At 44.5% G+C, this 17,093-nt stretch overlaps 1 protein-coding gene across 18 annotated transcripts in view; it reads left to right on the top strand.

Annotated features, from left to right (window-relative positions):
• LOC140728745 (focal adhesion kinase 1) overlaps positions 1-17,093 on the top strand; it is a 527,596-nt gene that overhangs the window by 423,746 nt on the left and 86,757 nt on the right. For all 18 annotated transcript variants that reach the window (XM_073047795.1, XM_073047782.1, XM_073047790.1 and 15 more), the window contains 3 exons: positions 1,684-1,784; positions 12,459-12,548; positions 15,877-16,081. In XM_073047795.1, coding sequence (XP_072903896.1) covers positions 1,684-1,784; positions 12,459-12,548; positions 15,877-16,081 — 396 coding nt within the window. The remainder of the gene's footprint in view (positions 1-1,683; positions 1,785-12,458; positions 12,549-15,876; positions 16,082-17,093) is intronic.

The following is a 17,093-nucleotide window of genomic DNA, read 5'->3' as shown; positions in this document are numbered from 1 at the left end:
CCATGAGAAATCACAAAAGTAGGGGTGAAATCTAATGCCTATGGACATAGGGGCTTTGCATCAGACAACAGTAAAGAAAGCAACTAAAAGGATATTTCTGAAATGGAATTTTATATTATGTATGTTGTCCTTATTGTGTTTTGTTTAATTACCACTTTCTACAAATTGTAAGTGTTTATTTGGTGGCTTTTCTTTGTTACTAACATCTGTCCACAATTTGCAAACATGAAAAATTCTTCCATTTAAACAGCTTCTTTAACATACGTGGGAGAGTGGGAAATCTAATTGAATGATTGGACTATATCTTGCTGCCACTTGCCACTGCATATACTTGTTCCTGTTTGTCAGTGGGTGCACCTTTATTCCCAGGTTACAGTGGCAAGTAATAGCATGTGTCACTTTGGTGTGCCTTTGGTAATGATAATTCCCTGAATATTTTGTGTATGCGATAGCTTTGCTCATAGGTTTCCCTGCTGTCAAACAAAGTTTGACAACAAAGTTGTTCTATTTTAAGAGAATGCAAGATGCTAGAATCTGTAACAACAAACAAACTTGTGGAGGAACTTAACAGGTCAAGCAGCATTTGTGAGGGAAAAGGAACCGTCAACATTTTGGGTCAACACCCTACATGAGGACTGAGAGTGGAGAGGGAAGGGTGAGACGAGGGTTCCTTTTTTTTAAAAACTCCTTCCACTTAACACTCACCATCCTCTGTCTCCCAGCAGCCCTATTCTTCCCCCTTCTTTCTCCATTTACCCACTATTCTTTGTGCCTCTTTGGTCCATGTAAGACCTACTTGGCTTGTGCCTCACCTTTCTCTCTTTATACTGGTTATCTTCCCTCTCTACTCTCAGGTTTGATGCAGGAACTCAACCCTAAACATTGATAGTTCCTTTCAAAGCAACACGCACAAAATACTTTAGGAACTCAGCAGATCAGACAGCATTTATGCAAAAAAAACTGTCAACATTTCAGCCAGGCCCTTTCTTCAGAACTGAAAAGAAGGGGGAAAGACACCAGAGTGAAAAGGTATGCAGAGGGGAAGGAGGCTAGCTGGAAGGTGATAAGTGTCATCATATTTTAGGTGGGAAACATAAAGGGCTGGAGAAGAAGGAATCTGATGGGATAGGAGAAAGGAAAGGAGGGGATCCTGGGAGAAGTGATAGGGCAGGTAAGAAGAGGGAAAAAGCCAAAGTGGGGAATACAAGGAGAAAGGGAAGAAAGTTCCTTCTGCATCCCACCAGCCACACCCCCCACCAATGTTACTAGACCCACAGTTTCTCCAGAAATCTGTTTTTTAATTCATTAAACTATTAATAAGACTTTAAAATCTGATAAATCAAACATTTTGAAATAATTGCGAGAATAATTGTGACCTAACTAATTTTAAGAAGTAGCTCATTTGCCTTGTTCTTTCTTCCTGCTGTGTATGTATTGTAGTCTGTTGGCAAACTCAATCTCTGACAATACATTCAATCTGCTTTCATTCAGCATGTTTGAGATTTCCACGTTTGACTTTGCATGTTTGGAAATCCCATATTTGCTGCCAGTTAAGCAGGTAGATGTTGACTCTTTCATTCTGTCATTTACCAGCAGAATCTGGGTCATTGTTTTTGTTTGATTGGATCTTCTACTTGAAAGAGTATACTATTATCATTTTAATCATGCATTTTTCTCTTACAGGGATATTGCTGCTAGAAATGTTTTGGTATCCTCATTGGACTGTGTAAAGTTAGGAGACTTTGGTTTGTCAAGATACATGGAAGATAGCACTTACTATAAAGGTATGGATCAGGGTTAAAAACAATATTACAAATTGTGTGGCCAATCCAGCAAATGGAATGGATTTTATGGTATTTGATTTTATCTAGTCGATGCTAATAGTGAGTGCACTAGTATATAATGTATGGTTCCAAATGAGAAAATAGGTTTTGAAATGATAAACTGAAATTCTATAGGAATAATTACTGATCCAATTTAATTTATAATTAGAGCACTTGAGAGAATGGATACCCTACTTCCAGGAGCCTTAACAAAATGTAGCACACTGTTGTTCAATCCTCTTACTCCTTTACGTTATTGGGAACTTGATAAGATACTGATAGATGAAATATACAGTTTGGCATTCAGAATTGATTGGTAATCTACCTAACGGTCAACATTTAATTATCAGCAAAGTGATGGCAGAAGTCAGCCCTTTGTTGTCAACTGGCAATTCCTCACCATTCGATCTGTTCACTGGCTCCCAGTTTAAATTTCGCCAGAACAATGTGGTCTCATTATAAAAGGCCTGAATTCCAGCAATGAGCTGAGAGTGACTTCTTGACATTAAGGCAATATCTGGTCAGCTATAGCATCAAGTACTCATTGTAAAACTGAAGTTATTGAACTTTATTGGAAGTGGTTGGAGGTGCAAATTACACAAAGGAAAATGATAGAGATTGATGGGTATCAGTCTTGCCAATCTCAATATATCACTACAAGAATCGCTCAGGATATGTCCTAGACTAACCATCTTCAGCTGCTTCTGTCATAAGATTGGAATTCACATGTTTACTCATAATTGTACAGTGTCTGTTGGCAATACCACAGCTAACGAAACCATTGCTTGTTTGAAGCAAGACTTAGACATAAGCCAGCACGTGGGCTGATACATGGCAGTAAAATTTGCTCCACAGAAGAGTCAAACAATGACGATCGTCCAACAAGAGTCTTAACAACCCACACTTAACATTCACTGCCCCTGATAATCAATGTCCTTGAGTCACCAGGACCATAAACTCCAATTGACCAGCTAACTAATTCTCTGGCAATACGAGAAGGTCAAAGGCTGGGTTTCCTGTGTTGAGTGACCTGCCTCCTAACACTTAGTATGTTTCCAGCATTTAAAAACTGCTAGTTGTGATCATACAGCATGGAAACAGACTGTTTGGCCTAATTGGTCCATGCTAACTAAGATGGTTCACCAAGCTAGTTCCATTTACCACATTTATCCCATATCCTTCTAAAGCATGTACCTGACCAACTGTCTTCTAAAAAGTTGTTATTGTACCTGCATCAACCACATCCTCTACAGTTCATTCCATGTTCGTACCATCATCTGTGTAAAAATAAAATTTTGCCCATCATGTTCTGATTAAACTTTTTCTCTCTCACCTGTATCTTCCAGTTCTTGATTCCCTAAATATGGAGAAAAAGCTGAGTGTATTCCATCCTCTATATACCCCTCGTTATTCTGTATACCTCTAGAAGATCACCTCTCAGTCAGTTACACTCCAAAGAAAAATGTTCTAACCTCTTCAGCTTCTCCTTATAACTCGAGTGCCAGCAACATTCTTGTAAATCTTGTCAGTTTAAACTTTGCAGTTTGATAACATCTTTCCTATAGTACAAAACTGATCACAATGAACATGAGAAATTATGCAGATATGGGAAATCCAAAGCAACACACAGTAAATGCGAGCGGAAATCAGCAAGTCAGGTAGCATCTATGGAAATGAACAAACAGTCAATGTTTTGGGTTGAGACCCTTCTTCAGAACTGGAAAGAAAGGGGGAAGACACCAGAATAAAAAGGGTGGTGTGGGGGAAAGAAAGGAGGATAGCTAGAAGGTGGTAGGTGAAGCCAGATGGTTGGGAAAGGTAAAACACTGGACTGGAAGGAACCTGATAGGAGAGAAGAGTGGACTATAAAAGGAGGAGGGGACCCAGGGAGAGGTGATTGGCAGGTGAAAGTAGTAAGAGGCCAGAGTGGGGAATAAAAGAGAAGAGATGGCGATGAATTTTTTTTACCGGAAGGAGAAATCAATACTCATACTGCAGGTTCGAGGCTACCAAGACAGAATATAAGGTGTTACTCCTCCACCCTGAGTGTGGCCTCATCGTGGTACAAAAGGAGGTCAGTGACCGACTTGTCAAAATGGGAATGGGAATCATAATTAAAATGTTTGACCACTTGAAAGTTCCACTTTTGGTGGTTGGAGTAGAGGTGCTTGATGAAGTGGTCCCCCAATTTATGATGGATCTCACGAAGGTCGCATCAGGAGCACTGGACACAAAAGGTGAATCTAGCAGATTGTATATTGCGTAGCAGGTAAAAGCGAGCGGTGCAGGGTAAGGGAACCATCAGTTTGGTGGCAGTGAATGGTAGTTCTCCAGGGTTGATGAGGTCAGTGGTGGTCTATTAGAGAAAGTTCTGATGGTCTGGAGTGAGGCCCTCTTCAAGGGTAGGTATGAGGAGGTGTCTGAGAGTTACCGCCCGGCCTCAGCAAGGTAGAAGTCAGTCTGCCATACTAGAACTGCACCTCCTTTGTCTGCAGGTTTGACGGTAAGGTTTGGATACTCCCAAGAGTGGCCTCACCATCATCTTGTACAATAGCAACATAACCTCCAAACCTCTATACTTAATGTTCTTACTGCTGAAGGGCAGTGTACCAGATGCTGCCTTTACCAGTCTATCTACTTGTGTCTTCACTTTTGGGGAACCATGTGGAACGTAGGAACAGGCCCTTTGGCCCGCGATATAGTGCCAAACCAAATAAATTTGTAAACAAATGGCCAACAAAACTAATCCCCTCTGCCTACACGTTATCCATATCCTTCCATTTTCCTAACATTCATGTGCCTATCTGAACTTCCCTTAAAAGTCTAAGAAACATAGAAACATACAGCACGATACAGGCCCTTCGCCCACAAAGCTGTGCCGAACATGAACATACCTTAGAACTACCCAGGCTTTATCCATAGCCCTCTATTTTTCTAAGCTCCATGTAACCATCTAGGAGTCTCTTAAAAGAGCCTATCATTTCTGCCTCCACCACCACCGCTGGCAGCCCATTCCATGCATTCACCACTCTGTGTAAAAAACATATCCTCTGTACTACTTCCAAGCACCTTAAAACTGTGCCCTCTCGTGCTAGCCATTTCAGCCCTGGAGAAAAGCCTCTGTCTATCCACATGAGCAATGCCTCTCATTATCTTGTACACCTCTATCAGGTCACCTCTCATCCTCCGTCGCTCCAAGGGGAAATGGCCGAGTTTATTCAACCTATCCTCATAAGGCATGCTCCCCAATCCAGGCAACATCCTTGTAAATCTCCTCTGTATCCTTTCTATGGTTTCTACATCCTTGCCGTAGTGAGGTGACCAGAACTGAGTGCAGTACTCTACAAGTGAGCTCTGACCAGGGTCCTATATAGCTGCAACATTACCTCTCGGCTCTTAAACTCAGTCCCGCAACTGATAAAGTCCAATGCACCGTATGTCTTCTTAACCACAGAGTCAACTTGCGCAGCAGCTTTGAGTGTCCTGTGGACTTGGATCCCAAGGTCCTTCTGATCACACTGCCAAGAGTCTTACCATTAATGCTATATTCTGCCATCATATTTGACCTACCAAAATGAAACACCTCACACTTATCTGGGTTGTACTCTATCTGCCACTTCTCAGTCCAGTTTTGCATCTTATCAATGTCCTGCTGTACCCTCTGACAGCCCTCCACACTATCCACAACACCCCCACCTTTGTGTCATCAGCAAATTTACTAACCCATCCCTCCACTTCCTTATCCAGGTCATTTATAAAAGTTACAAAGAGTAGGGGTCCCAGAACAGATCCCTGAGACACACCACTGGTCATCGGCCTCCATGCAGAATATGACCTGTCTACAACCACTCTTTGCCTTCTGTGGGCATGCCAGTTCCGGATCCACAAAGCAATGTCCCCTTGGATCCCATGCCTCCTTACTTTCTCAATAAGCTTTGCATGGGATACCTTATCAAATGTCTTTCTAAAATCCATATACATTTCATCAATGTGTTTAGTCGCATCCTCAAAAAATTCAATCAGTCTCATAAGGCATGACCTGCCTTTGACAAAGCCATGCTGACTGCTCCTAATCATATTTTGCCTCTCCAAATATTCATAAATCCTGTCTCTCAGGATCTTCTTCATCAACTTACCAACCACTGAAGTAAGACTCACTGGCCTATAATTTCCTGGGCCAGCCCTATTCCCTTCCTTGAATAAGGGAACAACAACCCTCCAATCCCCTGGAACCTCTCCTGTCCTCATTGATTATGCAAAGATCATAGCCAGAGGCTCAGAAATCTCCTCCCTTACCTCCCACAGTAGCCTGAGGTACATCTCATCTGGTACCGGTGACTTATCAAACTTGATGCTTTCCAAAAGCTCCAGCACATTCTCTTCCTTAATATCTACATTCTCAAGCTTTTCAGTCCACTGCAAGTCATCCCTACAATTGCCAAGATCCTTTGCCGTAGTGAATACTGAAGCAAAGTAGTCATTAAGTACCTCCACTATTTCCTCCAGTTCCATACACACTTTTCCACTGTCACCCTTGATTGATCCTATTCTCTCACGTCTTATCCTCTTGCTGTTCACATACTTGTAGAATGCCTTGGGGTTTTCCTTAATCCTGTCCACCAAGGCCTTTTTATGGTTCCTTCTGGCTCTCCTCATTTCATTCTTAAGGTCCTTCCTGCTAGCCTTATAATCTTCTATATTCCGATCATTACTTAGTTTTTTGAACCTTTCATAAGCATAACAGCCTTAGTGCACCACGGATCTTATACCCTACCATGCTTTCCATGTCTCATTGGAACGTACCTACTCAGAACCCCACACAAATATTCCCTGAAAATTTGCCATATTTCTTCCATACGTTTCCCTGAGAACATCTGTTTCCAATTTATGCTGCCGAGTTCCTGCCCGATAGCCTCATATTTCCGCTTACTTCAATTAAACGCTTCCCTAACTTGTCTGTTCCTGTCCTTCTCCAATGCTATGGCAGAGGAGATAGAATTGTGATCACTATCTCCAAAATGCTCTCCCACTGAGAGACCCGACACCTGACCAGGTTCATTTCCCAATACCAGATAAAGTACAGCCTCCCCTCTTGTAGGCTTATCTTCATATTGTGTCAAGAAACCTTCCTGAACACACCTAACAAACTCCACCCCATCTAAACCCCTCACTCTAGGGAGATGCCAGTCAATATTTGGGAAATTAAAATCTCCCACCACAACAACCCTGTTATTATTACTCCTTTCCAGAATCTGTCTCCCTATCTGCTCCTTAATGTCCCTGTTACTATTGGGTAGTCTATAAAAAAACATCCAGTAGAGTTATTGACCCCTTCCTATTCCTAACTTCCTCCCACAGAGACTCCATAGACAATCACTCCATGACTTCCTCCTTTTCTGGAGCTGTGACGCTATCTCTGATCAACAGTACCACGCCTCCACCTCTTTTGCCTCCCTCCCTATCCTTTCTGAAACATCTAAAGCCTGGCATTTGAAGTAGCCATTCCTGCCCCTGCACCATCCAAGTCTCTGTAATGGCCACAACATCATCGCTCCAAGTGCTGATCCACGCTCTAAGCTCATCCGCTTTAGTCATGATACTCCTTGCATTAAAATAGACACATCTCAAACCATCGGACAGGGCGCATCCCTTCTCTATCACCTGCCTATCCTTCCTTTCGCACTGTCTCCAAACTTTCTCTATTTGTGAGCCAATCTCCCTCCCCTCTGTCACTTTAGCTCAGTTCCCACCCCCCAGCAATTCTAATTTATGTTCTCCCCAATAACCTTAGCAAACCTTCCTACCAGGATGTTCGTTCCCCTCAGATTCAAGTGCAACCTGTCCTTTTTATACAGGTCACACCTGCCCCAGAAGAGATTCCAATGATCCAGAAATCTGCATCCCTACCCCATGCTCCAATCCCTCAGCCACGCAATTATCCTCCACCTCATTCTATTCCTATACTCACTATCATATGGCACTAATGTGGCAGTGAGTATAGTCTCTAATGTATCTGCCCCTCCCACTACCCAGGCATCCTACACTCTCTGTAAGAAACACTTGTCCCTCACATCTCCTTTGAAATTATCCCCCTCACCTTAAATGCATGCCCTCTGGTTTTAGACATTTCAACCCTGAGAAAATGAACATGAATTCCAAGGTCTCTCTGTTCTATAAATTTTCCCAGACCCTACCAATTACTATGAAAGTCGCATCTTGATTGACTTTATCCAACGCTCATTTACCAAGCTGATGAAGATCCCCTGAAGTTTAGATGAGCTGCTTAAATTATATGAGTGTGTTGCTGTAGTGATATGCTACACACAGAGCTAGAAATAATGACATGCAGTCTGTAAGTTACACTCGAGACTAGTTTATTCAAACTTCGCGGCACTGGCTTTTACGCAGTTCCGTTCCGAGGTGCATTACGAAAGTCTCTTCCTGCGCGTGGGCTTTCTCCCCTTGCTGGTGAAGAAGAAGACCCAGTGCCATTTTGGGGCTGGCCTCTCTGCTGACACGCATGCCATTTTGTGAGCTGGCTCCCTGCGTAGAAAGTGGGTCGCCACATAACCCCCCTCCCCAGAACCGACAATATACCCCCCAACGTCCACAGTCTGGATCAGTCTCTGTTTGGGCGGTCTGCCTCTGCGCCGCGGTGCCTGAACCTCGACCGGCCTCGCCAAGTCCACATGGGCTGGTTTGAGTCGGTCCACTGTGAAAACCTTCTCTCCCCCCCCCAATGTCCAGAATGTACATGGACTCGTTGTTCCTGATCACCTTGAACGGCCGCTGTAGCGGTGCCAGGTGTGCGCCACTTCGTACAAATACAAACTTACAGCTCTGCAGGTCTTTGGGTACACAGGTCGGGATCTTTCGGTGCTGTGAAGTCAGTACAGGGGCCAGGTTGCCGAGCCTTTCATGTAGTCTGTCCAGGACTGCTTTGGGTTTTTCCTCTTGCCCCCTTGGGGCTGGTATGAACTCTCCTGGGACGACCAGGGGTGCACCGTACACCAGCTCGGCCCACAAGGTGTGCAGATCCTCTTTGGGCGCTGTGCGGATTCCAAGCAAGACCCAGGGATGCTCGTCCACCCAGTTAGGCCCTTTCAGGTGGGTCATGAGAGCCAACTCCAAGTGACGGTGGAAGCGTTCCACTAGTCCGTTCGACTGTGGGTGGTAGGCAGTTGTGTGGTGTAGCTGTGTTCCCAGCAGGCTGGCCACAGCCGACCACAGGCTGGAGGTGAACTGGGCGCCTCTGTCGGAGGTAATGTGGGCCGGAATCACGAAGTGTGCTACCCAGGTTGCAATCAGCGCTCAGGCGCAGGAGTCAGCGAGCGGGAAGTGGTGGTAGAAGTTCATCATACTAACAAACTCCTGCAGGCCTTTGACTGTGTTGGGCCGGGCGAAGTGGCGGATCGCGTCTACCTTGTCGGGCAGAGGTGTTGCCCCGTCTTTGGTAATCCTGTGGCCCAGAAAGTCGATGGTGTCGAGTCCGAACTGGCATTTGGCCGGGTTGATCGTGAGGCCAAAATCACTCAGGTGGGAGTAGAGCTGGCAGAGGTGGGACAGATGCACCTGACGACTACTGCTGGCTATGTGGATGTCATCCAAATAGATGAACGCAAAGTCCAGGTCACATCCCACCGCGTCTGTTAGCCACTGGAATGTCTGTGCGGCATTCTTCTGGCCAAATGACATTCAGAGGAATTCGAAAAGGCCGAACAGGGTGATGAGTTTGTCCGGGGGGAGCCTTCGTGCGCGGGCATGGAGGGGTGGTCCCTGGGTCGGAATGTGGTGCTGTACTCCGTGTCTGGGCATGGCTGCCGTGAACTGCGGTGCCAGAATCGATGGAAAGTCCGCCAGGATTCTGGTGAAATCGTTGTCCGACAGCGAGATGGAGTCCAAGTGTGGGGCCGGCAACTTGGCTTCACCCAGGGAGAACGTCTGGAAAGTCTCAGCATGTACCAGTCTTTTCCCTTGCAAGTCGACCAGCAGGCTGTGAGCTCGCAAAAAGTCCGCCCCCAGGAGTGGGCGGGCTACAGTGGCCGGTGTGAAGTCCCACGTGAACCGGCTGGTGCCGAACTGCAGCTGCACTGTGCGGGTGCCGTAGGTCCGTATCATGCTGCCATTTGCGGCCCTCAGGTGGGTCCCGGCTCCCCGTTGCGGGTGTCGTACCCCGTTGGGGGTAAGACACTGATTTCCGCTCCAGTGTCAACCAAGAAGCGGCGTCCTGACTGTTTGTCCCAGACATACAAGAGGCTACCCTGGTGTCAGCCACCGTAGCCATTAGCAGCGGCTGGCCCTGGCATTTCCCGGGAACTTGCAGGGCGGGCGACAACGGCGGCCTTCTGTGCTCCACCGCTGGTGGTAGAAACACCACTGTTCACTGGCCTCCTCATTCCTGCCTCTGGGTTGTGTGCGCTCTATTGCCGGGCCTGGTCTGGCCTGCTGTTGGGCACGTGGCTTGGTAATCTGTCCAATGGACGCCCCGCTCTCCCTCTTGGCTTTCCACAGCACATCTGCCCGGGCCGCCACCTTCTGGGGGTCGCTGAAATCTACGTTGGCCAGCAGCAGATGTATGTCCTCAGGTAGTTGCTCCAGGACCACCTGCTCAAACATGAGGCAGGGCTTGTGTCCTTCAGCCAGGGACTGCATCTCGTTCATTAATGCTGATGGCGGCCTGTCTCCCAAACCATCCAGGTGCAGTAAGCGGGCACCTCGCTCATGCCGTGAGAGGCCAAAGGTCCCTATGAACAGAGCTTTGAATGCTGCATATTTGCTTTCTTCCGGGGGTGACTGTATGAAATCCTCAACCTGGGCGGTTGTCTCCTCGTCAAGGGAGCTCACCACATAATAGTAACGCGTGGAATCAGAAGGTATCTACCAAATCTGGAACTGGGCTTCTGATTGGTCAAACCACACGCGTGGTCGCAGCATCCAGAAAGTTGGCAGTTTTAGCGAAACTGCGTGAACAGATGAAGAGCCGATCATCTTTGGTCCAAATCCCGGGATCACCAATGTAGCGATGTGCTACACACAGAGCTAGAAATAACGACACGCAGTCTGTAAGTTACGCTCGAGACTAGTTTATTCAAACTTTGCAGCACTGGCTTTTACGCAGTTCCGTTCCCGCCCTCTCCGGGCGGAAATGACATCAGAGGTGCATTACAAAAGTCTCTTCCCGCGTGCGGGCTTTCTCCCCTTGCTGATGAAGAAGAAGGCCCAGCACCATTTTGGGGCTGGCCTCTCTGCCGATGCGTGCGCCATTTTGTGAGCTGGTTCGCCTGCGTAGAAAGTGGGTCGCCACAATGCCATACTTCCCACATGGCTGAATGAATGCTCCTCCGATAAAACTAAAGATATTTGGTACCATCTGGGATAAAGTAGCCCATTTGTTTGATGCCTCTTTCACCATCTGAAAACTCCATCAGCACTGCACCATGACCACAGTGCATCTATCCACAAAATACATCGCAATAACTTACCTAGCCTGCTCCTGCAATATCTTCCAAATCCAAATCCACGACCTCTACTCTCAAGATGGACAAGGACAACAAGATGCACACTGTGCTGACTTGGAAATATATCAGTTTTCTTGTAAATATGTAAGGCCTGAATCTCGGAACTCCCTTAACAACACTATTATGAGACTGTCTTTTCCCAGAAGGACTACAGCAGTTTGAAGTGTATGGCTCATCGCTGTATTCTCAAGGACAAATAAGAATGGACAATGCATTCCCTGGAAAAAAGAATAAATAAAATTAAATGTCAAGCTTTCTTTTGTCAGTCATTCTAATATCACCAGAATAAAGATGTTCTGAACACTTCAGTCACATGATTCAGTAATAATGACGTTGATTTAAAAACATAGTGCTGGAATTTTCCCAGTCTTTGGAGTAAATCATTGTACAACAGCCTGGATCTGCTGCATGTTTTCAATTAAAATCATGTAAAAGATTGCTGAATTTAAAATGTGAGTTATGAATTCAGCAAAAAAGTTTTGCTGCAAGACAAGTTTCTTTCAACTGTCATTATTTTCTATGTAAGATCCAGAATTTTGGGCATGTCGATGCCCATTGCCACATTGTTAATGAACTTCAACTGTAATAGTCAATCGGTATTTGAAGCCTTATGTTTGTAACTCTGAAAGCACAGTTACTTCAAATTTTTTTCATGAATTCACATTCAGTCAATTGATCTGCCCTTTGCAAGAGTTGTGGTCGATTTGTCAATGAAATAATTGATTGGCCTGTTTCTTAGGCTTTAGCCATACCTTGAACATAGTTTGATTAAGTAAGGTTGAGCTCCTCTTGGCCATATACCAATAATTGTTCTCTCTTGCATTGATTCAAAGAGAATTTCACAATCGTTCAATAAAAATGAGTTTAAGCAGAAATGGGAGCATAACTCATGTGCTTCCAATACATAGTAAAACAGCATGGTATCTGATATGTTAAAAGCATATTTTCCTGAAGCATATCTTGTGAAAACTAAGTTATTTTTATGCACACAGTTGTCTAATGATCATGTAAGTTTTTTTTTGTGAGAGCCGACTTGTGATTTAGGTGAAAAGTGGTTAGGTTGCATTGAGAAGATGTAGACAGCACAATTTGTAAACTTTTCCTCCTCTTATGGCAGCTTCAAAAGGGAAGTTACCCATCAAATGGATGGCTCCTGAATCAATCAACTTCCGTCGGTTTACCTCAGCAAGTGATGTTTGGATGTTTGGTAAGTTTACTTGCATGACATTCATATGTCTTTTGCTTCCCTATGAATAAATTAGAATGATATACTGATATTTCCCATTGCTTTCTTTGGGTATATGTTCAAAAGAAGCAAAGTTTGCAAGTTGGAAGCATAATGTACCTTCTTCATCCTCACATCTAATAGGAATGGCAAATACCTCAGATATTCTGATTGCTAGGGCTTGCTCAGCCATCTTGAATTGAATTGAATTTTGGTTTATTTTCATTTAGAAACCACAACTGCAATGCAGTTAAAAAATGAAACAACGTTCCTCTAGAATGATATCACAAAAGCACATGACAAAATAGACTACACCAGAAAATCCACGTGATATTTGGCAATCCCCAAATCCAGAGTCCGGAGAGGCTGCTGCATATTAATATCACACTACCATCTTAGCGCATTCCCCAGAAAGGAGCTCCAAATCCACCAGACAAGACAAGACTACCCAGACACACCAACTCAGGAGACTAACTCTACCTCCCAACAAACCAAAAACTAAGCTACAAGACCTACAGAAAACCACATAGTTACAACATATAGTTACAACAGTGCAAACAATACCATAATTGATTAAAAAAACAGACCATGGGCACAGTAAAATAGTCCAAATATGTTAAAAGATTATAATTTCGAAAGAAACCACTACATAATTTCCCGATAGACTCGTCATCCCACGCAGGCCGCAAAAGGGAATACCCCTGCTATGGACTTCCACGGCACTGCCGGACTCAGCCTCGCAGATGCAGCACACAATGAACGCGCCCCAACCACAGCGGATTCCAAGTCTGTCGAACCTCCGAGCCTCCAATCATCCCCTCCGGCACAGCCTCTCTGAGCACCATCCTCTGCCGAGCACACTACAACCACTTAGTTAAATATGCTTGCACAATTCAGTGGGATAACACTTTGCAACAAATTCCCTAAAGAAATGTTGCTTTTAAATAGACAAGAGTCATGTCAGGCTAACTGATTTCATTGTTATAACCCCCCCCAGTAAGTTGGAAGTTGCAGATATTACCCAATCATGATGGCCAGTCCTCATGGGTTTCCTATGGAGTGCAGGCATTGATGTTGATTGAAGTTCTGGTCCTCTGACTTTGAGCATTTTTGTCCACTTATAAGTCAAGCAGTCTGGTAAAATCAAGTAGACAGGCCGAAACATTCTCAGTCTCTTTCTTTTGATCTCTCCAGTGAGCCCAGGTTTAAATCTTGTTAACCATATTACATTCACGTGCACTTAATGTATGCTTGTTTATTCCTTTAAGAAATGTTGGAGTCCACCTGACAAATCCCCTTCTCTTAATTCCTCCGTCTCTGCCACATCTGCTCTCAGGATGAGGCTTTTCATTCTAGAGCAAAGAAGATGTCCTCCTTTTTCAAAGAAAGGGACTTCCCTTCCTCTACTATCAACTATCACTTCCTCAACCACATCTCTTCTATTTCACACACGTCTGTTCTTACCCCATCCTCCTACCACCTTACCAGGAATACAGTTCCTCTTATCCTCACCTACCACCCCACCAACCTCTGCATCTAGCACATAATTCTCCAAAACCTCCAACTGGATCCTACCACCAAACACGCCTTTTCCGCCCCCCCCCCCCCCCCCCCGTGTGCTCCCAGTGTGACCTCTTGTATATCAGTGAGACCAATGTAGGTTAGGCGACTGCTTTGCCAAACATCTATGCTCCGTCCACCAGAACAAGCAGGATCTCCCAGTGGCCATCCATTTTAATTCCACTTCCCATTCTCATTCCAATGTGTCCATCCATGGCCTCCTTCACTGTCAGGATAAGGCCACATTTACACAGGAGGAACAGCACCTTATATTCCATTTGGGTAGCCTCCAACCTGATAGCATGAACATTGATTTCTCAAGCTTCCAGTAATGCCTCCACTCCCCCCCACTTCATCATTTCCCTTCCCCCTTGTCCTTTTCTCATGTTAACTCCTTGCCCTGCCATTGCCTCTGCCTGGTGTCCTCCCACCCCCATGGCCTCTTTCTTCCATGGCCTTCTGTCTCTTTCACCAATCAGCTTCCTAGCTCATTGCTTCATCTTCCCCCCTCCAAGTTTCACCTATAGCCTCTCTCCCCTTTCAAATCTACACCTCAGCTTTTTTTCTCTAGTCCTGCCGAAGGTTTTTGGTCTGAAACGTCAACTGTACTTTTTTCCATAGATACTGCCTGGCCTGCTGAGTTCCTCCAGCATTTTGTGTGTTGCTCAATGTAGTTTGATGAACATTTGTGGTGTGCCTCAAAACGGGGATATTTAGATAGATGTTTGCTTGTATTTTCATTCACCAATCAGATAAAAGCAAGTTCAAAAGAATATATTATCAACATTCCCATTAAAAATATGTGTAAATCTAATCATAACAGACATTTTATTTTCCCTTATGTCTTGAAATATTTAAATGAACTTCCACAGCCCTCTTGGGTATTGAATTACGAAGGTCCATCAACTTTTCTGTATGAAAAAATTTCCTCTGTCCTGAATTGGGGGAATTGTTGAGCCTGACATAAATTATGGGATTGTTTTGTTGAGCATCTCTGCTCCATTTGTCAAAAGTGGAATTTCCCAGTGGCCAACCATTTGAATTCCTATCCCCTTTTCAGCATTTTGATCCATGGCTTCCTGTTTTGCCACAATGATACCACTCTCAGGGTGGAGGAGCAACACCTCATATCTTGTCTAGGTAGCCTCCTACCTCTTCTCCTCACCTGCCTATCACCTCCCCTTGATGCCCCTCTTTCTTCCTGATGAGCCTCTCCTATCAGGCTCCATCTTTTCCAGCCCTTTACCTTTCCCATGCACATGGCTTCACCTATCACCTAGCTATCCTCCTTCCCCTCCCAGCCACTTTTTTATTCTGGCATCTTCCCCATTCCTTTTCTGTCCTGATGAAGGGTCTTGGCATAACACTGACTGATTATTCATTTCCATGGATGCTGCCTGACCTGAGGTCCTCCAAGATTTTGTGTGTATTGCTCTGGATTTCCAGCATTTGCAGAATCTCTTAAGTTTATGATTTGTGATTTAAGTTGCCCATTGATGCATTCAGCAAATGAAGGCACAATTAATTCATTGCAACCAGTAAGTGTGATCCTCTCACTGATTTTCAGGTCATATCAGATTTAATTTAGGTAATTCAGCAGTCCCTGCTAGTGAAATTAGTACATCTTTTTAGATTTGGTTAAGGTGATTTGTGCAATCCTCCAAGTATTGTTTTAGAAATTGAAGCTGCATGGTTTAATATTTTTTAAATTATGGTATTCTATTTTTAATGTTTTAATTTTGTTCTGCAGGTGTTTGTATGTGGGAAATTCTAATGTATGGAGTGAAGCCATTTCAAGGAGTAAAAAATAATGATGTAATTGGTAGAATTGAAAATGGTGAGCGCTTGCCAATGCCTCCAAACTGTCCGCCAACACTCTACAGCCTTATGACAAAATGTTGGGCATATGATCCTAGCAGAAGACCACGATTCAATGAACTGAAACAACAACTCAGGTAGGAGGAATTATTGTTGTTATATTTTAAAATGCATATTCCAGTTCTGATCTGACTTTCTTTTTTTTTACCCATAAGTAAACCTGGGGAGGCATGGTAGCGTAGCAGTTAGTGTAATGCTATGACAGCACCAGTAACCTGGGTTCAATTCCCACACTCCTGTAAGGAGTTTGCACCTTCACAATATGACCTCATGAGTTTTCTCTGAGTGCTCCAGTTTCCTCCCACGTTCCAAAGACATTCAGGTTAGTAGGTGTTATGTTTTGTAACTTCAAAACATTAAACTAATTAAAAAGAAAACATGGAGAGTCTGAAAACATGAGTCTCAGTTTGACCTTTACTTTATGTGTGTAGCGTGATAATGTATGCAATTCATGGTTGTAGACGGGTCATATTATGCATGGAGGTCGGTCACCATTGGTGTGTCTCAGGGATCTGTTCTGGGATCCCTACTCTTAGTGATTTTTATAAATGACCTGGATGAAGGTGTGGAAGGATGGGTTAGTAAATTTGCTGATGACGCAAAGGTTGGGGGTGTTGTGGCTAGTGTGGAGGGCTGTCAGAGGGTACAGCAGGACATTGATAGGATGCAAAACTGGGCTGAGAAGTGGCAGATGGAGTTCAACCCAGATAAGGTGGTTCATTTTGGTAGGTCAAATATGATGACAGAATATAGTATTAACGGTAAGACTCTTGGCAGTGTGGAGGATCAGAGGGGGATCTTGGGGTCCGAGTCCATAGGACACTCAAGACTGCTGTGCAGGTTGACTCTGTGGTTAAGAAAGCATGCGGTGCATTGGCCTTCATCAATCGTGGGATTGTGTTTAAGAGCCGAGAGATAATGTTGCAGCTATATAGGACCCTGGTCAGACCCCACTTGGCATACTGTGCTCAGTTCTGGTCGCCCCACTATAGGAAGGATGTGGAAACTATAGAAAGGGTGCAGAGGAGTTTACAAGGACGTTGCCTGGATTAGCAGCATGCCTTATGAGAATAGGTTGAGTGAACTTGG

This window comes from Hemitrygon akajei, chromosome 1 (genome assembly GCF_048418815.1).
Source record: "Hemitrygon akajei chromosome 1, sHemAka1.3, whole genome shotgun sequence".
NCBI lineage: Eukaryota > Metazoa > Chordata > Chondrichthyes > Myliobatiformes > Dasyatidae > Hemitrygon > Hemitrygon akajei.
Note: the sequence above shows the minus strand (reverse complement) of the source record. Positions and strands in the feature narration are given on the sequence as shown.